The following is a 25871-nucleotide window of genomic DNA, read 5'->3' as shown; positions in this document are numbered from 1 at the left end:
GGACATCCTTCCTCACTCATGCTGCTGAAGACATGAACTTTTGGTCAGTGCTCAAGCAGGCTGGACTTGAACCGCTACAAGCTGGAGATAAAAAGGTTCAACATCCCATTACCAGTCCTCTGAGCCATGAACCTCCAAAATCACTTATTGTTTTGGAAACCTGATGCAATGCCAGGCACAATAGGGAGAGATAATCCTCCTTGTTTGCCATAGTTCCGGTGCATTCATTATCAGTGATAAGGTTCGTGCTCAAGGAACTGCAGTCCAGGGTTGTAAGTTATTAAAAGGAACTAGCACAGTTAAATAATATGAATATACCTGCTTCATCTTGCTTTTCCTATTTTTAATATTAAATATTTTGAAAGTGACAGTGTTAAACTTAAAAGCCACCACCATTCCTTTCACCTTCCCGCTTCTGTTGGTATGATTGGTTCAAAAGCACTCCTGATATTAGAGAGGCTCTTTCGGAGCCAGTGGGATGGCAAAACAAAAGTAGAGGACACTGGCAAGAACCTTATGACAACTCGATAATCCTTTGAAAATAAAGAGAGTGAAACAACTGCACATTTTGGCCCAATCTTTTTTTGACAGCAAGAACTTAATTTTTTTTGTGATCAGAAACAAAACTCTTTTAACAGATCTTTTCAATACCTAGTATGAAAACCACACTCAGTAGCCGAATTTCAGTACTCCTTTCAGTTGCTCCTTTCAGATTAACTGGAAACCTCTCAATGTTTGCAAAATTTAAACTTTCAATACGAGTGGGGCTTTTCTCATTAGTGCACAAATAAAATCCATCTTAGTGACTTCTGTGCACTTCCCACTCGCTCACCTGAAACAAACTGAATTTCAGAGCAACCAAAAAAAAATTCCATCACTGCCTTTAAAGTAAAAGGTTTGGCCAATTTCCTTGCTTGCTTTTTTTTTTTTTTTTTTTAAGTGGACACAATTTGGCTGAGAACCCGTACATAAATTTCAACTGAAAGTGAAATAAAGCAGGTTATACATTCATGAAATTCAGGGAGTAATAACGAACAGCAACTGCTGCATCACTTCAGTAAAGTCACGTCAACACTACAGCGAGGCAGCAGTTCCTATTCTCACAAATAATGCACTGAGACTAAATGAGGAATAGTGGGGGGGGGGAAATCACACATAAAGGGAAAATACATCAGAAAGATTATTGCACAGGAGGCACTGTATGAGAAAGAATACATTGGCTTCAAAAAAATCTAAATTTGTTTACTCTTAAGTTAATGTAAGAAATACAGAGGCTATGCCTCTTTGTAGTGTACTGTCACTGCTAAAAATAGACTTAAAACCAGCCGCCTATTTAACAGGGAATGTCAGGAAAGACAAGGGCCTGAATTTTATGGGCATCCCAACTACAGTAATTAGGAAAAGAATAACAGAAAAAAAGCCAATGTATAGACCCTCATATTGAATAGGGTAACTGTGTTTTTTCTTTAATTCCCAAATTATATTCATACAGTACCCTAGGACAAGTCGATTATCAACTCTTCCCTCTATCCTGCAAAAACATACACCCTGGCAGAGCCAGGAGCCCCAACAGACCACAGGGCTCTGAAGGCCTTTCTGTTGGTACCCTTTTGCAGGACTGGTGCCTTGATTTCCAAACTGCATTTTCTTGAGTAATTGCTCTGCATGCCAATTCAAACCAACCACTTCCCTTGAGAGGCTACCTTCCATCTCCACGGCAAGTCTGCACACTTAATGTGAAAACAAACAAACAAAAAACCAACAGCAATTTTTAAAATGTAATATTGTATAGAAAGCTTGGACCTTGTAAACTTGGACCAAGAAACCAAAAATTAAGACCTTCTAGTGTGTGGTATAAAAAACCCAAGGAAGTGTATACCTGCCTTCTGACTTCACAGAAAAATCAGAATTTGCATAGGATATACTTTGTGCAAGGCAACAAGCCTCTTCAGTATCTGGAATATAACTAATCTTGCTCAGAGTTCTTCTCTTCATGGATATCAGATATCATCAAATTTGTGTTTTAAGTAGTCTTTCATGACCTTGGCAATGGGTAGTTCATCAAGTAGTTTTAGGTTTTGAAGGCCTATACACTGACGGATTTTAATTCGGCATAGATCTTGCAAGTTTCTGGGCTGTCCTGAAAAGACAAAAGGAACACGTAAAAGTAAAATTATCACATTTTAAACATACTTTAAGAGATCATTTACTCAGTAAAATCACAGATGTTTGCAGTTCTCTAAGAGGCAGAGGGAAGGGAAAAATTACAAAAGAAGAAAGGGTGGAAGTTAATACCTTTCTGATGAAAAATAATTCAATGAAATCAAGGGATGAATCCTAAAAACATTTTTACATGCACATAATTTTCCTGATGCCAGTGTAAAGTGACATCCGTGTGAGGATTCCCACGAGGTGGCAACATATGCTTAAGCACTGTAGAACAGCATAACTCCTCCATTTAACTTTTTGTGGCTTTTTTTTCTATCCTTGTAACACCTGAAGGGGGGAAAATCCTCAGTCTTGCTTCATTTCAAACAGTAAGACAAAAACTTCTACATTCAACTGTAACAGGACTAGGCAGCCTCCTTAGAGTGAGGCTTTACAGAAGGTATTCAAGGATCGCATGGCAGAGTCAAAGATTTTCTTTCCCTTCTAATGACAAGAAGCAGCTTTTAGGCTTTGGATGCAGCCACGACCTCGTCAAACAGGAAGAGATGAAAATATGGGTTAACTGCTGTCCACAGAGGAAAAGCTTTACTAGTCACATGAACTTCAGAATTTCTGGCATGGATTTTCCAAAATAAGAATGAGTTTCAAAAGGAACAGGTTAACAGGGAACTGTTCAAAGTGTAACACCTTGAAAAACAGTCCCCCATGCAACCTAACATGCGAAAGCTTAATCTAGCCTTGTATCTGAGAGTACCCAGCAATGGATCCCAAGGAAGAAGGAAGGAAAGAAAGAAAGAGCAGAAGAACAGACATTGAGAAATCCTGTCCTAATATACCCTTCTAGCTTTCAGCACCGGTGCCCTTGGGCCTTCCTAAACCAGAGATTGCACACAGATCTGTGTCTTTAATAGCTGTGAATGGCCTACCCTTTGTAAATCTGTCTAATGTTTTTTGAACCCATTCATACTTTCAGTATCCAAAACATCCTGTGGCAACAAATTTCACAATATCATTAGGCGTTGGCTGGAAAACTACAAAGTGCTTTTATTTATTTTAGATCTGCTTCCTGATCCCTTTGTTGCGTGCCTACCATTTTTTGAGCTACAAAAAAAAAAACCAACAACAACCCAACAAATAATTGTTCTCACGCCAGTCATGATTTTACATACCTTTATATTAATCTCCATCCTCCACTCATGCTCGGTACCTCTTCCCAAAGCTGAAGACTGTATTTAATAACCTCCCACCACAGGAACCACTCCAAACCTCTGACCAAACTAGCTGCCTGCCTTTGTGCTTTTTCCTCATTCTGTTGTATCTTTTTTGACATTATCCCAATAACAAATCGAGGGTGTGCTAATCAATATTTTGATCATTGACTTAACTGTGACATGGCCTGGGGAGGAGAAAGAGGCTTACAAAGTTACGGCATCTGACAACTGTCTGAATCAAAATACTCAACACCATGAACAACTTAGGTGTTTATGCCGCTATCAAGATGATCTGACGCCAGCGCAGCAACTTACTGCAGTCTTTTATTACCTGTATAATCATTAATGGTAAAAGACAGCACTTGCTTTTGCAAAGAAAGGCATGGCGATTTCATTGAGCTGCCTGCTTGAACCAATCATTTCTTTAAAAAGCAGTACAGAACAACAACAGCGACTTTAAATGACTTAGATGGATGCTTCCAATTAGCTTTCCTGAGCTGCCACCAATTAATTTTTGGAAGAGGAAATGCCTTCCGTACGGGGCGCAACGCGGGCAGGCTTTACGGTGGACAGTAGGATGCCTTCAGCTCACCGGGCACAAACCTGTTTGGAGGGGATGGGAGGGTTGTTCTCGCCTGGGCCAGCTCTAGAGATGGCTCCAGAGCCCGTCCCTTCTTCCGCCCTCCTCCGAGTTCACCAACAAACCTTCTACCAGCTAAACAGACATTGACATTACGAGTTTGTTAGACTTTCTTCGTAAGCCCAGAGTAAAGAATTACAAAACTATTTCCTGTTTTCTATTTTGGGCATTTCGTACGTGGTTGCAGCTACCCTTTATAGCGAATTCCTCCTTCCCCCACCCCCCCCCACCCCCCACATGGATTTTTCTATAGAAACGGGCTGACAGGCAGGTATACACTGGGATTTATCTTAAGCACTAAAATTATCCGAGGTAAGCTAGCAGAAGTAATGCATGAAAATAGTCTCAGTCTGTTTTTAAAGAAATTAGATTTGAAATTAAAGAACATGAAAATTTGAGTTTCCTTCATATAAGTTTAAAATACTTTTATTATACTTATCACCACAGTATCTAAACGTCAATTTATTTTTAATTATATCCTTCAGTCATGACTTAGAATACAGATCATGAGTTACTTTGTCCGCTGGTGGTTTCTTCTCAGCAATTTCCCCCCACACACCTACCTGAAGGAAAGAATTTATACAGCTCGGACAACAGCTGAACGCTCAAGCTTCAGGGAAAGTTACTTTTGGTAAGAAATCAAGCAGAGGAATCTTTACGGTGATAAAGAAATAGTTCCAATGCTTTAAGTGTGAATGCAAACGGGGTTCAGAAAGGATGCACCTTTTTAAAAGTTAACTGCAAACAGCAGCGTTAGAGGGTACAGAGGACTACAGATCTACGTGTGTATTTTCCTCAACAGATACACAATAATGCAGCTATAAGACACTGACTTCTGGTTTCAGAAATTAATGCCTTTTAATTAACATCCTATGGGGTTTTTTTGGAGAACAAAATGGAACAGACAAAATACCCAGACGAAATTGGTCATCAGTTAATTCAAAAAAGACCTGATTATCAAATGTATGACATTTTCCCCTGATAAGCCTAAAAATATTTCGTGGGAATGTGTTAACAATGGACATTTCCAGTGTTAAGCACCAGTTGCTACATCTAGTGGCTGTTAGTGTCTTAGGTCACGCCTTGCAAATTCCAGGGTTATTAATGCATTTGTGATTTATTAGAAACGGTGTCTAGAACACTTACTCATTCTTGGTTGCATCTGAATGAAAAAGAAAAGAAATAAAGGATTACAGACTGATGTCAGTGAACCTTGGTTTGGCAAATGAAAAATGTTATTAGTAATTTGGCAAAGTAAGACAAGTTAAATGATGAATAAAGGTCCGTTTTAAAACAATTAGGAAGTAGCAACTTTTGTTATATCCTGCATCACAAGTTTGGAAAGTTATTCAGGCAAATAAACTAGAAAGGAAGAGAACTAAAAAGGAAAAAAAAAAAAAGAACATGAAAGGTAAGACTGACCTAATTACCACTATCATGCAAAACCGTGACATAAAACTACCGATCACCTTAAAATAAACCCAACACGTCCCTGGTGCAGTCTCAAAGGGACACCTGGGTGACGGCAGTGCCATTACTCCGGAGCAGGTGGGTTGCTGTTAGGCTGTTACACAACCCCAGTTACCATCAGGGCAGCAGCACCTGCCGCTGCCGCAGGGCTGAAGGTTTGCTAACGCGTTAGATACTTCAGCCGATTTATTTTGCAGGCTTTGTCGCTATTACCAAATAAATTAGATGTATTAATTACAGGAAAAAGAGACAGATAGTTCATCTTTTGTCTTCCACAGCTCATGCTACGCACTGTAACGGAAGGCAGAAATCCCCACCAATGCGCTTCTTGTGTGTGGTTCCCCGAACGTGACAGAAAGGTTTCTTCCAAACAGAAGAAAGGTAGAACACAGGGTTATAAAATAAAGAGGAATTGCTTTTCTATTTTCTTCTCTCTAGAGGCAGCAGACTTCAGTACATATAAAATTGAAAAATTTTCCTAACTCAGTTCTTCAACTGCTAATAAAGTAAGTTCCTGAGCTTTTTGTTTCCCCTTAATTAATTAATAATTATTTTACCTAAATAATGAAATAAACCTTTTGAATTATTAACAGATTGGCCTTCTCTGGTAAAGCAAGGGGAAAAAAAAATGCATGTTTTAACAGCAAGAAATTATGACAATTAATCCTGGATTTCCACTCAATACTCCATGCCTTTCCTTTTTGCAGTTGCAAGATTTTTCTGCCATTCCATCTGGGAGTTTGCTGTTCTATTCCAGAGACAGAGAAAACTCACAACATTTAGGATTTGTTACCCATAGGAAGAACTATATGTCAGTGTTACAACTGCATTTAGCTCTGTGCCTGCCTGTTTTTCCAGTGCAGACCATGCTCCCCAAGGAAAAAAATGCTAGCTCACCTAATAGGTCTATATTTCAGGATCGTTAAGGCGTAATATTAGACCTAGTACCACTGACAACACTGATTTCTAGGGATTCTCACCAGTTTTAAGCAAACCGTTGTAAAAGTGGAAAGGGGGAATCCATACTAGTTTCCTCCGCTGAAGATACAAGAGCACCTGTGCAAAGTGAAAATCATAAACTGACCTGTTCTATTATTCAAGAGAAAACTTAGGAATAACTGAAATTAATACACTCATAGGCTGCAAGAAGATCCTCTCTGATGTATTGTTCTACCTACCAAAAAAAAGGTACTTTTACAAGCAAACAATCAGTGTCATTGGTGTGAAGTAGACAAGCAGTTTCTGAAGAAGTTGAAAAAATGAAAAATAACATCCGTGACATACTTCAGAAGCCACCCACAGTTTTTTTCTGCAATATTAGTACATTTCTCTAGAAAAACACAGTCGTATTTCTTAAACTGAGCCTCTGCCTCCCCTGGGAATTGTGAAAGGCTGAAAACAGTAGCAAGAAACCACTTGGAGTTTCTTTTTAGCTACAAAGGAAACTTAAAAATAAGTTTTGTGAAACATTAAAAAAAAAACAACCCAACGTTCAAACCAGGCTGATGTATGGCTGGCAGCAGCTCAGTTCCTCTAGAGTATGAGAATAAGTATTTATATCCACAGCTAACTATTAAAGCCATCCCGTATTTCACTACTGTGAAGGAACTCAGCTACTGCCAGCAATTAAATTTAGTTACAATTTTGTTGGCTTTTTTGGGTGGAGATTAAAAAAGATCATTAAATTTATCAGGTGGAAACTCACACCCCACCAGCCAAGACACACTGATGAGGATGCACAAACAGGACCATACTGAAAGGACCCGATCACCTAGTAAATGGCTGTTGCTGAGCTGAACGGGAATTCAGCTGCTCGTTCCAATAGCAGTAGGTCTAAGAGTTTAGGAAATGCATTGACTTGTTCTCTGTAAAAACCAGCAGAATAACTAGAGAGGCTGTTTGGTTTTCCAGCATTCAAAAAGCCAGAAAAAATCCAGCATCTAGAATCTGCAAGTCTGAAATATTAATATAAGACACGCAGTGCTGAATTTAGAGAGAAAGAGAATTACAGTGTGTTCAAACTCTCTGAATCAGTATCTAGACTCAACAGGACAAAGAGAGCTTTTAATTCTCTTTAACTGGATATCATACAAATTATTTTTAAAGTTCTAGTTCAATTTTGTGTTCAGTCTGCCTCTGTTAGAACACTTGAGCTTGAAATATGTTTTCATTGCTTTTTGAAAAATAATTCTCCCCAGTGAGTTTTAGATGTCTGTTAAATTTCAATATTTCTGGTGTGGCAAATATGTACAGAGGACGAGTGTGTTTTGGACTGAGAGTTTATATATGGAAAAGCAGAATGCCAGTAAAGCTCAGCGTTAAGTCTAACAGGTGTATTTAGCAATTAAATTAAGATTTGAATATACTTGTATCAGGATTTTTTTTAAATGTTTTGTAACATTTCTATAAAATCAGTCTTACTGAAATTGCGAGGGAAATTCAGCTAAGAATTTCAATACCATAAAGTTTATTTATTTTCAGGAGACAGTAAGTAAAGTGCTCTGAACATAAAGATAGGCTTAAGATGCATTGTTATACTCTTTTTAAGTTATAACAGAGTACAGCATAGGTGTGCAAATGGGAGCGGGGGTGGCTGTACTTTACATGCCACATGTGAAAATACAGATTAAATAAAAAAAAAAAAAAAAACAAAAATAGGCCTCTTCAAAAAGACTCTTCCAAAGTATACAACTGTAAATAGATATATAAAAATGATTCAACAGCTGAATATAAACAGTCAACTGCACTCTGATTTAGTAGCTACATTTTTCAATATCACACTAGGCCATTCTGAGTTGAGAGTTAAACAATTGTTTAAAAGATACCTTCCCTCTTTCTAGAAAGAAAGAAAGAAACAAACAAACTGGGCTACGTTTTTATAAAGGTATCAAAAACTATATTGGTCTTTAGCAAATAGGTACCTGCAATCTGCAGAAAGTAATCATTGTTCAGACAGGATTTGTTTATCACTGATCCAGCTAAAATGAAAATGATAAAATAACCCGCTTACCCTAGTTCCCTGCATAACTCTGGATGACAAAGCAGACCACATTCACTAGTGCAAGATTTCCAGCAGCACCTAAGGAAGCAGACAAAGCTTGCAATTCCAGTAAAGTTCTTCTATGTTATAACAAACATGAAGATATTGTTTCCTTTGCAATTATCCACTTCAAAAAAAAGTAGAAATCTACTTAACTGACTATGACACTTCTGTATTCATAAAAGTCTGAACTATGCAGAGACCCTTTTTAAAATGTTCTTCCAGTAAAAAAAAAAAATCCTAGTAAAAAGTTCTTTTTACTTAGCAAAGGAATAGTGACAAAGAATGCGTAAGGATTTCCTTAACAGGACTTTTGTCTAATTATTTCTGCACATTTACAGTGCTATATAAATCTAAACACACAGTTACCTGCTCTAATCACAGCCAAAGCTTTGCCCTTTGAAAAATTAAAAGAATGCAGATGAAATATTTGTAGTTCATTTGCCAACCTTTAGATCTAGTTCCAGATCTGAAATGAGTTGCTTGATACCTGTTCTCATATATGCCGTATGACACTACTGTGGCCATATCCACTTAGCTATTCGCCTCGACACAGACAAACAACTCGCATAACTAGTCACAGGCTCTCTTGTCCGCCACGATACCGAACAGCAATTAAATTAAATGAGAGCTACAGGGAGTGGGAAGGGTTCAAGCTTTTCTTACTCCCCTTTTTGAGATCATACTGAATTTCTAGTATCTTAAAGTTTATTTAAATGTTTAAGTATTTTTCTAATACTTGCATTTTTTCCTACCGCCAGCATTCTCTTCAGAAGTTTTAATATTCTCAAATCCCATTCAACCTCAGCTTCAGCATAAATCATTCCATCCAGGACTGTAATCGCACATGTTAATTCTGCAGACATACACACTACCAAAAAGCCACCTATATGTATCTCTGTCTTCATATACATTATATACAAGCATCTCTATTTTCATTTTGCATTAGCATATTCCAAGCTTAACCCATTGACACTCCTGAAGAGGCAGGTACAGAGCTCATAAAACTGAAGCATTACACTGAAGTGCTCCATGACAACTCTTTATCAGATGTTCTCAGGTAGTATGGTGGTTGCCAATAAATGCTTTTTGGAGTAGGAAAGTGTAATACAGATAAGGAAAAGGAAGGTGATTAATGAAATCATTAAGCAATTTTAATCTTCAGTATTGTTTTTTTCACAGGGAGACTTTATACTCATTTTTGTATTATGAAAAAGAGAAGGGGGGGAAGACATGAGTGACCGTCTAAACACCAAGTCAACTCAGCATGAAATCTTTGTTTTTCCTAACTTCCAGCTTCATGCTTAAATACTGAGACACAACTACAGAATAACTTCCTTCCTCTTGGAATTATTCTAGGAGCAAAGGAATCTCTACCTGTAACCAGGAAGAATATCAGACCTTCAGGGTCAAACCCCAAAATCCAATATCTTCTTGCAGACTCTCAGGGCCAATACTGAGTATTTCTGAGAGCTTGGTTTCTTGCCTGTTATTCACAACCGGGGACCTGGGCTAAAGGCCGCGATTATTACCGATTACAATACCTACCAAAACAAAAAGAAATTCACATATGATGTTTTCTGAGGAACTGAAACTGTACAAATATGTTTTCCAAGTATAAAAAAATAATAGCTACTTACATCTTACATGCAGACTGCTAAACAGTATCGCATTTATATGACGCATGCAACTGTTTTTACTTGAAGACAGATTGGTTTGATAACTTTTGTAATTCAAATGTATTAATCTTTAAGCTTAAAAATCTTAATCTACTGCAAAAGGAAAAACTAATTCCTGTTTTACCATCAAACATACTCTTTAAAACTTCAGATGCACATGTAAAACTTACAGCTACGGATTTCTATATTAAGCACTTAGTATAATGTTTAAATAAACAAACTAGAAATCCCCATGACCACGGCGCTGTTACAAATTTAAAGAGATAATTTCAAGAAGACTTCCAGTAGAAGAATTATCTAAAATTTACGTAAATTTTTCTTCTAGTAGATACATATTGCAATAGACTCAGGAGCAAGATTCTTCCCCAAAGTGCTGCAGCGTGAGATCTCAACAATTCTCTGCACACAGTCTGCTCTAATTGGGAACTCCGCTACCAAAATCCCAGCTTGCTCTTTATCCATTTCATCTCTCCTACACCATCTTATTAAGTGATTATTCATTAAACTGTGGAAGACAGTGTTTGGATATTTATAATAAGGGCAGCAGAGTTTGTTTATAGCTGTTTGTAAACATACATTAATAATAATTTTGCTCAGAAGCACAAAGCTGAAGTGTTTTTGTCAGCACTAGTCCTCCCTGCTTGCCCAGTTCTCCCTCCGTCAGCACAAAACTGGGATAGTTCCAACACTCTTACACTGGCCACAAATTTAAGCTACTTTTTTTTTTAGCAGAATTTACTTCTCACTTAACATTAAAACCTTAAGGTATGGAATCTGCAACCTAAAAGTAATTTAAAGTACCAGTTTCCAACTTTCTGAATTAGTCTTTAGACATTGAGGAAACACTTAAGCAGTCTAAGCTTTCATGCTTACCGGTACGTTCTAAGACTGAAAAATTGCAAGTCTGGATATTATATGATCTAATAACAACCCTGAAGGTGCTACTATATAGTGAGAGGCTTCTAAAAATGAAGCCAAAAGAAAAGCTTTTGTATGAGAAGGGGCAGGCAAATTAAAACATAACCGATTAGTTGCTTGTATTTCTTATTAACAACTTCCACCTTTCCAAAAATTTTCTTTAGATTTCAGTTAAAAGCAAAAATAACACCACAAATCATGAAGACAGAAATGAAATTCCAAATACTTTTTTCTGTCAGCTACTGACATCAGATCTCAGCTGATTCACCCCCAGCCCACACTAAATTCCAGTTTCTTTGCAGAGTATGTCGGGTGCTTAATTCTCGTTAAAAACTACCACATCCAAAAAAATAAAAGGAATTGTAGAGGAGAAAAGCCTGTATTAAATGCTCCATCCGCTGTAGCACAAAGTTCATCCTAGTTGGATGATAATTTATCAGGCCATCTTAACATGTTTGAATTAGCAAAATCCTGCTAATTGCTTATCAGCAATTCCTAAATGCTTTAGGCAATACTATAATTATGAAACACTATTACAGCATTCAATGTTGGACGAGAGAAGAGGAAACTTTCAGTAGATCCAGTATAGCAAAAACCGATAGTCAAAAGCGACCAGAATATTAGGAGCCTAATACTATTTTTAAATACCAGAAGTCATGACAAGTTCAAATCTCTTTCATATTTCAAACACATGAACAAAATCAAATTGAAGCTACACAGCACATGAAAACCCTTCAAGTTGCATGAAAGAACTATGCTATTTTGTTGTCTGCTGTGGGGAGAGAAGGAGAGAGAATGGGGGGAACACAAAGCAGCAAAAGCTCTTTTCTGCCCTAGTCATAGTGCAAGATGAAAAAGCCAGCAACTGCAGGGTATTTGCATGGCAATTAAAAAAAGAAAAGATAAAAAATGCAAAAGACACTAAAAAAAACCCCAAACAAACAACAAACTAAACCCCCAAACCCCAAACATCTTATGTGCTAAGGCCATTAATAAAATGAGATTTTACAGTTCACTGTTTTAAAATGAATGCTTCCTGTAGATATTTAAACAAAACATACTTAACACTAGCACCTTTGCTGAAAAAGAGATTCCCTGTACCACAATCCCTCACCTTCCCAGAAACTTTCTAGCACATTTAAATAGCATTAAGGGGCAGAGAGGAAGCATTTTTTTCTGGGGCTAAATTCAAAGAAGGCTTTTAGAGGACACTGTGTCCTGTGATTAACTTCTCTTACATACATACTTGTCACTTCTTGTAAGAAATCCAGACAGGGTCGGCTACTTCCAGAAATACTTATTGAAACAGCCAGTGGGGTCTGTCCTTCATAGTTCCTTGTGTTAGTGTCTGCTCCGTAATTATACAACATTTGTGCACAAAGCACATCATCTCTAAGAGCAGACAAGTGTAAGGGTGTCTGTCCATCTTCCAAGCGACCCAAGTTTGTATCCGCCCCTCTCTGAAGGAACATTCGGCAGTAAGAGTGATTGCTTTTGATCACAGCGTATCGTAACAGGAAACCATTTTGAATGTCGATGTTGGCATTGTGATCCAGAAGGATTTTCACACAGCTTGACCTCTCTCGGATAATGGCCAGCTGAAGCGGTGTAGTACCTTTATCACTGAGCGGATCAACCTCAGCCTTGAACTCCAACAGGAGTCTGACAAATGAGTCTCTGCCATAGTGGGCTGCTACATGCAGGGGAGTCCAACCATCGTTGCTTTTTGCATTAATAATGTCACTTCTATATTCAGATTCCAACATCAAGCGTGCAATCCTCGCTCGGCCATGCATGGCTGCATAATGCAGAGCAGTGAAGCCTCCAATTAAGTCCTTAACTGTGGGATCAGCTGAAGTTAAAATAAAATAAAAAAATAATTAGAAGGCATTACAGTAATCCAGTGCTGCAGAAAAATAATCAAACGGTTCAATGTTAGTCTTTTCAGCATGAGAGGATTTTTTGTACTTCAACCTATTTCTTGCTTTCATAAACATGCTATTTTTTTTAAAAAATCAAATTATATTTAAGAAGGAGTTACACACACAAAAAAAGGCTTCTTTCATATACATATGTTTCCATTTGACAAATAGTTTTCCACATCTTCCTAGCACTCTTAGGCTAATTACTCAAATCTCTCTGTCCATCCAGTTTTCCTTCAGCTCTACAATATTACATTTCTTTCTCAGTGTTCAATTTTTTTATTTTCCCTTGTGTTGCTTCTTGGTCTTAAAAAGAAGCATGTGTAGAAACATCTGCTGTCCCAAATTGCGGATGTTTTGTGGTCTGGCAGGATTGTATTGTTTTTAGGGTGTAATACTGTATTAGGTAAAATGTTTCTCTGTGGTCTGCAGGATTTCCAAAGCATGTAGGATATATGTTATTTTAGATTATCTTGATAAAGTCTGTTTTCAATAGATGATGAATCTGTTCTGGATTTATAGTTTTACAAAAATTTAAGATTTTACAAGAATGTAAGCATCCACTTATGGAAGGAGTCAGGAAAAATATTAGTGCAGGATACGAGAGATTATACAGATTATTCCCACCACCACCACCCCCGCCCCCAACATGGCACAAAAACTCAGTCTGATTTATGAATTTAAAAATTATCATAATAACATCCATTTACTTAATTTAATTTCCTCAATACACCCAGACTTCTAAAGCAAGTGACTATTCCCACGTACCAAATTAATTACCGAAGGAAAGGCGCCTGCCTCGTTACCGTTTCTCAGCTAGAGAACAAGTCAGGCTGCAACATTTCTCCTTCCACCATCCATAGATGCTGCCTGTCGGACGCTACAAGATACAAACTGCAGTTTGGAAGTTTGAGGCACTTTCCTAACCTAAGTCTCGTAGCTGGAAAAGAGAGACACTCTCTGCAGAAGACACTAGCCTTAAGTAGACACATTTTCAATACTCCGTATCTATTGAAACAACTGCCGGGGTCTGCCCTTCACAGTTGCTTGTGTTGTTGTCTGCTCTGTAATCATACAACATTTGTGCACAAAGCCCATCATCTCTAAGTGCAGACAAGCGTAAGGGTGTCTGTCCACCTTCCGTAACCTTGACAGCCCGGTCCTTGCACCCCGGCATATGGAATTCTTTTTAATTTCCTCATCTACACATATCGTGCTTAGAAGGAAAGCAGCAGTGGTCTGGGGTGGTGGGGGGGAAAGGACACTGTGACCACAGGGGTTTAAAACAAGCTCAGCCGAAGGCTAGGAACACCCAATGCTCACACACATTGCTCAAGAGGAGCACTTGCTCTCCTGTACCATGTAGAGAGAGTTTTCTGCTCAGCTGCAACCACACTCAAACAGGAGAGGTAAAGAGAGTGGGAGATGCCAATTTCCTTCTCAAAATTCAGACCTGCTGTAAGTTAAGTTCACAATACGATATAAATCGCAAGCTAGTTTAGTCTGAACACACAGAGGTGCTAACACAAAGTAACAGGAATAAGCTTCCCGATACGGACCTGCTGTCACCATATTCAGGTAACACACCGAGATAGACGCCATGTCAAAATAAAAGGTCTGGCAAGGAGGAGTACAGAATACAGCTGCAAAGGTGATCCAGCAACTTTAAGGATTTTTTAAAATCTGAGGATTGAGGGAAGGAAAACAAACAAACAAAATCCAACACACAAACTAATGCAGCCTGACTACACAGAGAAATAAAATGTAAGAATTGCCTCTAGTGTACAGAATTGGAACCTAGAAATAAGGAGAGAAAGATTCAGGAAAGTTTTGTCCCTTAGCAGTGACAGCCGCCTTAGTCTTCTGTGAAAAGCAGAAGTTTCAGCAGTCTGTAAAGTTACACTAACCTGAGTTAAAATAATTGATGAAGCATCCACAGGTTGGCAGGAAAATTAAGTCAGTGACTGAATAGGTGGTTCCTAACCTGCACTGTGATGATGTCCAAAATATAGCAAAGAATCAGTACAACCCACAAAGTCAATAAAGACAAAGATACTATTTCAAAGTGATGCTTGCTGCTCCCAGGGTCTCCTTCTTCGCACTGCTCAGACTATTCTAGATTAGCTCCTGACTGGTGGTAAGTAAAGTAAGTAGCATAAGCATGAGAATTAAGATGCATGTGGATGATACATTGTGAGAGGCAGAATTAGGGAGAAAGATGGACATAACAGAAAGGAGACAGCAGCAGCCAGGGCCATTTTAAAAAAAAAAGTAAAAAGAACGAAAAAACATTCATGTTGTGCCTTCTCTCTTCCATGCTGCATAGGGCATGCAAGTCAATCATTTCTACCCCCCAGCTGATGCGCAGAATACTGCTGCTAGCCCGTTTAGCCCCTACTTTTTCCAAATTCAATCAGGTATGCCCCAAATTTTGTATGTGCATGGATATGCATTTTTATACAAGTTGTTATAATCCAAACCCAACAATTTAATTGCAACATAAGGATGCCCTTTACCTGTGGTTTCAAGTACCTTCCCATGCCTTCCCTACTCCCAAAATTTCATTGCTTTTGACCACTAAAGTGAACCAAAAAACCACTAAGTCATGTAAGAGAAGCGTATCAACAAAAATAGGAAAAAAAGCCTTTCAGATGGGCAACCAAGCAACACAACTAACCTTCCAAAAGAAACTTAGTAGCAAAATCTTATGATAAAAATATTGTAATTACCGTTAAGATTATGGATTCTAGTGAGCCAAAAGCATCAGTGTCCCCCTTGATTAAGGAAACAATTTTACCAAGACCAAAACACCCGTTGCCATTCAGTCAATGTTTTGCTGCCATCTCCTGGAAAACTTTTGAACTTCACAAGGGGTTTTAGCAGGAGTTGGCCCTGCATTACGTTGCATACAATTTCCATGCGTTCAGACCCTGTGCGTTAGTCAAAGTAATGCTACAAAGCTGATGTCGCCTTAAGAACTTGGGTCGTTGCGGGGTTTTTGTTCATTCGTTTTTTAAAAGGCTTCAGTATTGGGATTATGCTGTAAAGTAACTCTCTTCCCCTGGAACACCGGCAAGGTAGAAATTAACTGGGAATGAGTCTCACCTTACCGCTCAGAATATGCAGAGGGGTAAAAAAAAGTACCTGGTACAAGCATATTTAACTAGGAAGCGACGAAGCCAGCACTACTTTACCTTGCCTCCACCCTGACTGCAAAAAAATTATTCCTTTTCAAGCTTCCCGTCAATTTGGGGAGAGCAGAATCTAGAAACACAAACAGCTGCATCTGGTCACTTCTAATGTTCTTAAATATAAGGCATTAATATAATGGCATAAACCTTGACCTGCTTATCAAGGGTACTAAATTACTGCAATCAAGCTCACCTGAGATTGAAAGTTTGCAACACTGAATGATATTCAGATTAACTTTATTTCACGTTAAAGTTGGGCACCTAAGCTAGTCATTTAAACTCTACTGTTAATTGAACTCCCTTCTAATACTGTAATCTAGAGGATATACAGATCCCTAAACAAGAGTCGAATATTTTAGAGTTTCAATTTACAGCTCAGTGGGACAGCTTCCCTTCTTTCTTGACACCTTCATTAGCTCACTCTATCACAGTCTAATTTGGGAAGCCAAGAAAGCAACGCTTCTGGCTTCACAAAGTACTTTTATTATGTCAGGCTTACTTCCCCCAACTAGGGCTTAATTCTGACCACACGGTTTAGAAACATGGTTACATACAGCTTCTGTTTTGAATTTTCTAGGACAACGTTGATGCAAAAGACCTCCAGGAAAGCATAACTGTTCACACACAGAAAGACTTTATGAGCTGGTTTAGCAGGATGAGCATTTGGCATTCTCTAGTTTCTCCCAGATTCTCCATGACCTTACTAGAATTTAGATACCTTGCAGCCAAGACTGAAAATAAATAAATACGTCTGTTTGGCTACTTCCTTCTGTTACTCTTCAATTTCTAGGAGCTTTAGTGAATCATTTCTTCACTTTAATACGAGTAACCAGAAACTGTCCTGCTCAATTAGTATTGAGAAAATATCAACAAGGGACAGCTAACAACTACACACTTTCAAGTATTTAGCTAGTTGTAATGTTAACAGTGGCGGTTGGAGATTAATAAAACATAGTTCTTGTCCAGCGCCTCAATATGACATTTTGAAAATAGAAAAAAAAAAAGTACACTAGAGGGGAAAAAGGCTTGCTATGCAAAAATCCAAGATTACCAAAAACTATACTCCCTATTTTTGTGTTGCTTTCATGTTAAGCTTTGTGACTCTAGATTGTTTCTATGGATGGAAAGAGCTGGCTTCATAGAATCCTCAATTTATTAAAATGGGAAAAATACACTAAGAAAGTAAAATTCACTATTTTTCAAGAAAACTAGGTTTCTCCATGGTTCTCATCAGCTTTCTGCATTTCATCACTTGCTAAAGAATACTAATTATCTGACCTAGTAGCTCTGTATCTAGTTGGCATTTCTGCTGGCTTCATCCTTTAGTCTGGACTGTTTTTTTATGCATTTTCCCCATCTATCTGTGTCTCCTTGCTCAGCAGATAATAAAAAGCTTCCTCTTGTTCTACCACCTCCACTCAAATCAGCCAATCTGCAAGCACAGCACTGTCCTCTGGTTCTTTTCTTTGCTGGTGAGCAATGATGGAAAAGAAGAAAAAAAGCAAAAGCAGGAGCCAGCCAGGTCATGACTCCCATAAGAAGCTACCTTTTATTTCCAGGTCAGTGACCAGATTCCTTCTCAGCCTTTATAAGCCAAACTCCATCTCCATCCTACTACCACGCAAGACTGCATCAGTATTCTTCCAGCATCTCAGATCTGAGGCACATCACTCTGGCCGCAGCAACAGCCCAGTGCGGTTTTCTCATTCCTGTACTATGAAAATATTTCCAGCTCTGCTAAGAATCTTCTTCCCACTAGACAGCCACAACTATCACCAGGTGCCCTCTCCTTCCCAGTACCACCTCAGTTCCCTTTCCTCCAGAACTCCATCTACTCCATCTCACTATCTTCTTTATTAGTAATATATAGTCAGTTAAATACTCTGTTTACAGAAAAATTCACACCAGAAAATGCAATCTTCCTTCACCCCAGTATCATTTTGGTCCATAGGGATTAAGTGTCAACATCAAAATAATCCACTTCTTGAGAGGGAGAAAGGTGGAGACTGTGTGAAGAAAGGTAGACACAAACCTCTCACTAATGAGGCAGGCATGATTAACTCAGCTTTTAAGAGTCAGCTCATTCACTGCTTAATAGCTCATTTGTGACATTATTATGTTTTAAATACTCATTATCTTTTATGCCTCTGTTTTGAGGGAAAACAAGGCAAGGCACAAAACAGTGCCAATTTTCTGAAGCGAGGTTCAGCTACAGGAAAGCTGCCGTAGATGACTAACCCTCACACTATTTGTTACTCAACTTTCTAGTCCTGGTGATTAAATGCTATACTGCTTCCAGAACAAGGGTGTTTCATTACAGGCAGTTTTCACAAGGCATCAGATTCAGGTGGTACTTGGTATAGGAACGAGTAATAACAAAATAGAAACAAAATACTGCATCAGCAGCTATTTAATATCAAGGCGTATATAATGAAAATACATCGGAATACATAAGGGTTTTTTTTCAGATCATCTTCAAGTTTACAGAGCTAAAACCATCATATTTTGAGACTTACAGCCTAAAAATTTCAATTTATCAAACTGAAGGCTTGAGATTATCCACATGTATCACATTTTAAAAGTAGAATTTAAAGTTATTTATTAGTGCAATTTAGTAGCTTTTTTCCCCCCTCCCAGTAAGGACACGAGGGTTTGCCAATATTTTATGGTTACAATCTGTAGTAGGTATATCAAGTGGGTCCAGTTGTTCAGGCTGTATTTCACCACTGCTCTTAAGGAACGTACTGCTAATTGTGCAAATAGCACAGCCTATTAATGCCATTCAATTTTATGGGTGATTCATAAATCAGACAAATACTGCGACACACATAAGGGGCCCATATGGCCTCAGATATGTAAAGCATCAAAAAAGATTATTTCCTCGGGACTGAAAACATCTTAGTTCATAATTCATTTGATAAAGACAACGCTAGAATAGAGTATGTTGTTCTTTAAGAGGGCTAATCAGAACGTGGAGAACATCTACTGATTTTTATTCTTCCTCTCCAGTATCCCATTAAAAGATTAAGACTATCCATTTCTAAAACTTTAGGTCGCCTTGAAAGAAGATATAGCAAAATGAAAAAGAAATTCTAGCGATACCATTTGAGGGGTAACAATCATCACCCAAGCAAGTATATCACTTAAACCAACAAAACTCAATCAGTTCTTGAAATAAAGCTTTACTACAGATGGATGCAGAAGAGGTGTAAACTCAGCTGGACTAGCTGACACTAAAGTCCTTGCACAGAGAGTACTGTTTTCATATAGTTTAGCAGGCTCTGTTAAAGCCTATATGGAAACTTTGTCTTTAATGTGACTTGTTAACTTGCTTGAGAATTATGAAAAACACTTCCCTATGATTTCAATTCAATGACCTGCCTTCCTCTAATAACACCCCCTTAACAGAGAAGAAAAGCCTACAGTAAGTTCTGTAAGTGCATTTAATTTTATAATGAGTCCTTCTGCCCTGCTTTCATAACGCTTATTCATTCTTTTAACAATTCCTAGGCAATTCAGGGAGGGGGGAAGTAAGGTATTAAGATATAAAGCTAATCTATTACCTCATTCATGGAGTATGCATCAGAAGTAAACAGAGATTAAGTACTACTCCAAAGAAAAAAAAAAAGAGAAAAAAATCAGAAGTAGTCCGATACCTAACCAGTGCTGGAAGCCCTACAATGGAAATTGGGATAGAAAGCTGTGAGACGGGTATCAAGATTTTTCTTTCTAGGCAACTCACCTCCATGTTCAAGAAAAACACGGACACATCTCTCTTTCCCTCTTGCTGCAGAGAAATGAAGCAAGGTCCAGCCATTGGCATCTCGACCATTTGGAGAATATCCTTGCTCCAGCATCTTGCGCACGGTGTGAACATCGCCAGCAGCAACTGCAGCCTGAATCTGCAACTCTTCCTGTAGTTCAGGGTTTCTCCGACAGTGATGGTGTAACATCCTAGCTGAATCTGGCTTTTACAGAGGCGTCATGAGGTCACACTGGTCACCTTGAATCAATATAAAGCATGAATAAATTAGGATTGGAACCAGGAAAGAGATATCCAGAAAAAAAAGTCAGTACTAATGAAAAGCAGTGCTAAGATTTACGCTTTATACGCAGAGCAAAGTCATTTTATACATAGGAAAAAAAACAATCTCACTGTGGCTAGCAAAATGGTAGTACATGGTTCACATCACTAGACTGCAAAAGAAAAGGACACTCACACATTATAAATAGTAAACATTTTCTTCAGAAATGATAGCATCAAACAACAGTCCACAATTAAAGCGCCTGAGCAATAAGCAAAATGAAATACCCCCAGACCCCAACATTCATTTAAAAATCACAACATGGTTAATACCACTACCTCCAGAGACACTGGTTAAATAAATAGATGATCTAAACTGTTGCATGAAACAGCACTGCATTGCTAGAGCAACTGAACTATGATAGTCTTTTTTTTTTTTTTCTAGAAATGTATCACCTCTAAGCTTCAGTGAAAATATTTTCATCTTACTAACATAATCTTTTCCTGTGACCTACTGCACACGAATATGAGTAACATTAATGTTCAAACTGAAAAGTTTAATTTTCTTTTTTCCCCCTACTGTTTTTAATCAGAGTCCACTGTCTGTATTTTGGCTCTTGGACTTCCTTATTAGTACATGAAGACTGCAAAGAACCTCTACATTCCAAAAATCAAACACAAAGATGATAATATATGAGACCTGAAAACACATAGGCGCAGTTAATATAGCCCTGTCAAACACCATGAGAACATATACCAGAACAATTCAATTTATAGTTACCTCGATACAGTATATGAGAGAGCTGGGCCAAAAGGCTGTCTAAAATAGCCATTGTAAAGAGCCTAGATACAAGCACACACTGGGAAAGAAAGTGCTATACTCCATGCTCGGTTTGGAAAGCACTCATCTGCAGTTCTACTTGCTACCCAGCTGGGGACAAGACAAAAATACAGGTATTTAGGGATTCTTCCACAGTACACAAAGTCTGTTAAGTGTTTACATTTTCACATTCATTGTGTATCATATCCTATTAACAGGTATTCCTAGAATGGAAAGGAATATCAGAAGAAAGCAAATAAGAGCAGGGTATTAGAAAGGTAATGCTGAGCAACAGGAGTCTCAGAAAATTTTCAAAACTGTTGCAGTGGATATTAACACAGAACTAGAAGTTAAAAAAGAGAAAGAAAAGTGTATTTAGACTGTAAGTTAATTAAGTACAAAGCATGAGGAAACATTCTAAAGATGAAAATTAATTTTAAGCAAAGCTTAGAATTTACAGCAACCCTGTTTTATTAGGATGTCAACCCACATTGCCAACCTAAACCTTCTTTTACATAAATATCGTAAGGGTTTCCAGATCCTCATGATTCACAGGTCATTCAAAAGACATTGCAATCAACTCCCCACATCCCATTGGGTATTTGTTTTCCTGTGATCCAGATATACACACAGCCGAGAAAAATGAAAACTTCAACCACCGCCACCTTGCCAGCTAAAGGAACAGATATCTATTTGCTCTTCTATAACCTAGTTGTGCCCATCGCAAGGAAGTTATTTATCTGCTCTTGAAGAAATAAAACCTCATAATTAACAGGCAGCTACAATGAACCTATTTACATTGCAAATATGGAACTTACATACAGCAAATGCTGGTCTTTAACATTTATAAATGCTTCAACTTACCATGCACAGCAACAATCACTATTTCAGCGTAGGGTTACGAAAGAAGACTTTATAGCTCAATAGGTCATACATGGCTTAGGTACTACAAACAAAACAAAGCCAGTATGAACTCCGTTATCTGACACCGGAAGAAAAGGGGATTTGCAAACCGGCAACTGCTAACTCAATAGTTCAGCTTTTGCAGCATATTCCAAAATCAAACTTGGTTAATCTGATGACAATGGAAGTATTTCTATTGACTGTAATAAGCTTTTGCTAAGCTCTTTTCTAAACTCCAATTAGCACTTCAGAACACGCTCACCTATAAGACAGTGAGCTTGACTTCATTCTAGATCACACCACTGATAGTGAAATCCCAACTACAAGAACAAGGTTTTTCTTTGGAATTACAGGTGAAAACTGATAGGAGAACCTGACTGGTAAGTATGAGCCAGGGGGAGATCCTTCAAAAAAAAAAAAAATCAGAGCGTGCCCCTTTGGCCCTACTTTCTGAGTGTGTACAAAAACAAGATGTGGAAACTTTTCTCTCAAACTAAGAATATCCGAGCAAAGTTAATACAAACTTTCTACTGCCATTTTTACAGTCCCTTCTTGTAAAGGACTAATACTTGGAAGATCTCATGTGATCCTGAAAACGAAGGTCAAAGTAGTTGCTCAAAACGCTACAGAAAGTGATAGGAGGACTAAACAGATGAAGAGAAATGGGATTTCTTATTTAAGGGGACAGCAGTATTCCCCCTGCAAATATCTATGAAGACAGTTGGTTAAGAAAAAGCAAAGCTCTTTATATCACACGTCTCAGCTGGTGGGTATATTTGTAATGCAGCATTATAAAAAGTTGGCACTGGCCCCATATGTTGCATGTGACTAGCAGAGCTTATTCAAATTAGCTAGTACTAAAGTACATAAGTACTAAAACATACAAAGCGGAAGACAAAGTCAGGCATAAGCAGCTCCTTTTATCACTTGTGCAGTTTCTGTAAATATCTACTCTTCCATCTCACCCCTATGGCAAGTAATGAAATTCAAATTACAGGAATACTTAACAGTAACATTAAAGGTTTCAGGGTAGTTCTAGGTACGCACCAGCTTTGAAAACATTTTCACTTCTGCTCCATAGATCATTTAAAATTCCTGTTTGCAAATCCCCATTTACACCATCAATCTTTGGAGAGGGAAAGGAAGACTCCTGGAAGTCATTAGCCATTTGGCACTTAATATTTAATGTTTTGCAACTGTAATCAATCTCATTCAGAACACGGTATGCATTTTGATTGCTACATATTGGCTTCCTCCATGCAAGTAAAAAAAATGAAATGAAGAAGTGGGGGTGGGGGGGGCGGAATGTACCTATACCTTCTTGGCTGTAACGATTGTATAGTGCTATGAAAATGGAGGAACAACAACTACTTAATTGATTTTGCAAGCACAACAGGATAAATTCAATGTGTTCCTGAATTACCTTATAAGAGGTTGTCACTCTTTGATGGATGTCCCAGTCTTCATTGTCTTCACTATTCATAATCTTGTGTGCCCATGTGTGTCAAAAGCTGCTGCCCCTTTAAAAAAAGAAAGAGATATTTCTTATTAGTTACAAAGAGTAAAAGTGAGAGGTTTACTTACTTGTACTTCGTACCTGTACTAGAACGCTACATTTTAATGCTGTCATGCCAGAAAAGGCCCTGAAGTGCCTTTTCTTTCATTATCAGGCAGTCCTCCAGAGGTTGGGGTGAGGAGAGTTTGCTTCTCCCAGATGAGGAGAAGGCTACAAAGAATACTTGTAATATGAAAATATGGAAAACAAGAGAAAGGAGAGACGTGCATCTTCTCTTGTGTAAACCTTGAAGGAAAGGTCTAAACTCTTCTCCAAGGATTACGCATGTCTGCTCCTGCTGTGGAACAAGAATGGATGCAAAGGTTACAGCAGGTATTTCTGCCCGACTGCTCAACATCTCCCTGTGGGAGTCAGATGCCAGGAAAAACCTTCAGAATCCATTTAGCTCCTCCCAACCCATTTTTGTAGGGGTTTTTGTTTGTTTGTTTTTTCATTTCCATCCCATCTATGCTTCCCTATCTAAAGAATAAAACCTGACAACATAGAGCATTGACTTCTCTGTCCTTCATCCAGACTTCTAGCGCCACCAGATAGTCATGTCCCCCTCCCGTGACGGATCAGGCTAAAACATGCTGCGTTTCACAAAGAGGTAGCGATGCCTTCATAATTCAAGCAATACCATCACCTCAAAAATCTTCACCCTTTTCTTCATATGTGAAAACTATCCTTTTAGTATCAAGGTTTACTGAACGCCAGTTACAATCCCCATCCAGTTTCCTCCTTCACTTAGCCCTCCTAATCCTCCGTCCTTGCCATCCGCAGTTAACAGCCTCAGTCCCAACGCTTGACCATTTCTCACAGCACTGTCGAGAGCCCGTACTCACTGATGTTCTTTCCCTAATTCTTTGTACACCTCTGTCTGACCTTTTGCTCACTTTGGCTGCACGCTTCTCACAACAGGACCCCTTACCATGCGTGAGCACCGCAATAATATAATGACTAATAAAAGCATTAATTATGCCTTTGTATAGCAGACCACACAAACCCAACTGTGACTTGTTTCTTCTGCAAATGTGTTGCACCAGCACAATTATATGAACTGTACGGCTTTTAGCTTAAGTTAAAATTTCCGTCACTTAATGCGACATAAAATCTTGCTTTCCTGATGATAGCTCAGAAGAGGAGGATGAAAAAAAGCTCTCTTCATCCCTCTTATGCACATTTTCCAAGAGCTTTGCTTCCCAAGATAAAACATACAAGGTCTGCAGATATGCTCACAGCCCTGCGCAAAATTGCACTGCCATGACCTAATTTGATCAGATTTCTAGCCTTGTTTTTTTGCATAGATGATCACTGGTTAGTTCACCTTTTTTTTTTTTTTAATTTTTGCATGATTTTCACTTTAAAACCCACACATTTTTTATTAGCTGATGCAAATTAGAATTGCACTGACTTCACAGACTACAGACAAGGTAACAGATTGCTCCACTAAAAAAGTAACAAGCTTTTTTCCCCCCAAAGGAAAATTAGCTGCATATGGCAAGAGTAAGATCTGCAACTTTAATAAAAAGAAGTCACATTTAGTGAAAGTAAAGCTCACTTACTCAATGACTTAACAAAGTTTGCTTAAAATACTAATAATTGTAGTAAAAGTAGCACGCTAAATAAAGAAAAAAGACAAACACCTTCATTACCTATTGATAATGTCTCACGTTATCAAAGACACCTTAGACTTGTCTATATCAATGTGTCATTTCATTAAAGTCACTGCAAGCATCATGTGGAGAATTAGTTCTGATATACATATATATTTGCTTTAAAGAGAGTTCACGGTTGGTACTAAAAGCAAGACCTTATAATGCAGTATTTTGCTCATGCAGATGGCCTAACTGACAGACCTGGCTCCTAAGCCCTAAGATTACACATCCAAGAGCAGAATAAGGCCCGTAAGTTACTGATGTTAGCCTAACTCCATACAACGAGGGAAGTGTTCCACTACACATCACATATAATACGTAGCACAGACCTAATCAGCGCAGAGCCTGATTGTTGTCTGTGGTTGAAGTATTCCAAGGCATTTAAATCAAATAAACAAAAATAGTAAAAAAAGAAAGCCCTGTGGAATAAGGATAATCACATTAGCATTCATTATTCTCACAACCCACTTCTCCCACCCATTTCAAAACTCGAACAAGCTAAATGTGTTCTCACTCAAATGGCATGTTAAAAATGGTCAATATGTGTTTGACAAAGAAACTAAATGCGACTATCATCTTCGTATGTCGCTCAGCTTCCTATTTCAGGAGTTCTTCACACAAGGGAGTAATGCAAACAATCATGTTATTATTTGCGTTCTCATATCACACTC

General features: G+C 38.2%; 1 protein-coding gene across 5 annotated transcripts in view; it reads right to left on the bottom strand.

Annotated features, from left to right (window-relative positions):
- Nucleotides 1–562: 562 nt before the first annotated feature.
- The window catches only part of ASB7 (ankyrin repeat and SOCS box containing 7), a 29400-nt gene continuing 4091 nt past the window's right edge, over nt 563–25871 (bottom strand). For 3 of the 5 annotated variants that reach the window (XM_075100686.1, XM_075100687.1, XM_075100688.1), the window contains exons 3-6: nt 23411–23507; nt 19983–20243; nt 12374–12979; nt 563–2140 (exon numbers count right to left, since the gene is read on the bottom strand). In XM_075100686.1, the coding sequence (XP_074956787.1) occupies nt 2001–2140; nt 12374–12979; nt 19983–20193 (957 nt within the window). In that variant the 5' untranslated portion in view covers nt 20194–20243; nt 23411–23507 and the 3' untranslated portion in view covers nt 563–2000. Of the gene's footprint in view, nt 2141–8500; nt 8570–9907; nt 10075–12373; nt 12980–19982; nt 20244–23410; nt 23508–25871 lie in introns of all 5 variants that reach the window. The other 2 variants (XR_012661753.1, XR_012661754.1) reach the window with 2 other exon arrangements.

This window comes from Phalacrocorax aristotelis, chromosome 7 (genome assembly GCF_949628215.1).
Source record: "Phalacrocorax aristotelis chromosome 7, bGulAri2.1, whole genome shotgun sequence".
NCBI lineage: Eukaryota > Metazoa > Chordata > Aves > Suliformes > Phalacrocoracidae > Phalacrocorax > Phalacrocorax aristotelis.
The sequence above is the reverse complement of the archived record's forward strand: the minus strand, read 5'-3'. Positions and strand labels throughout refer to the sequence as shown.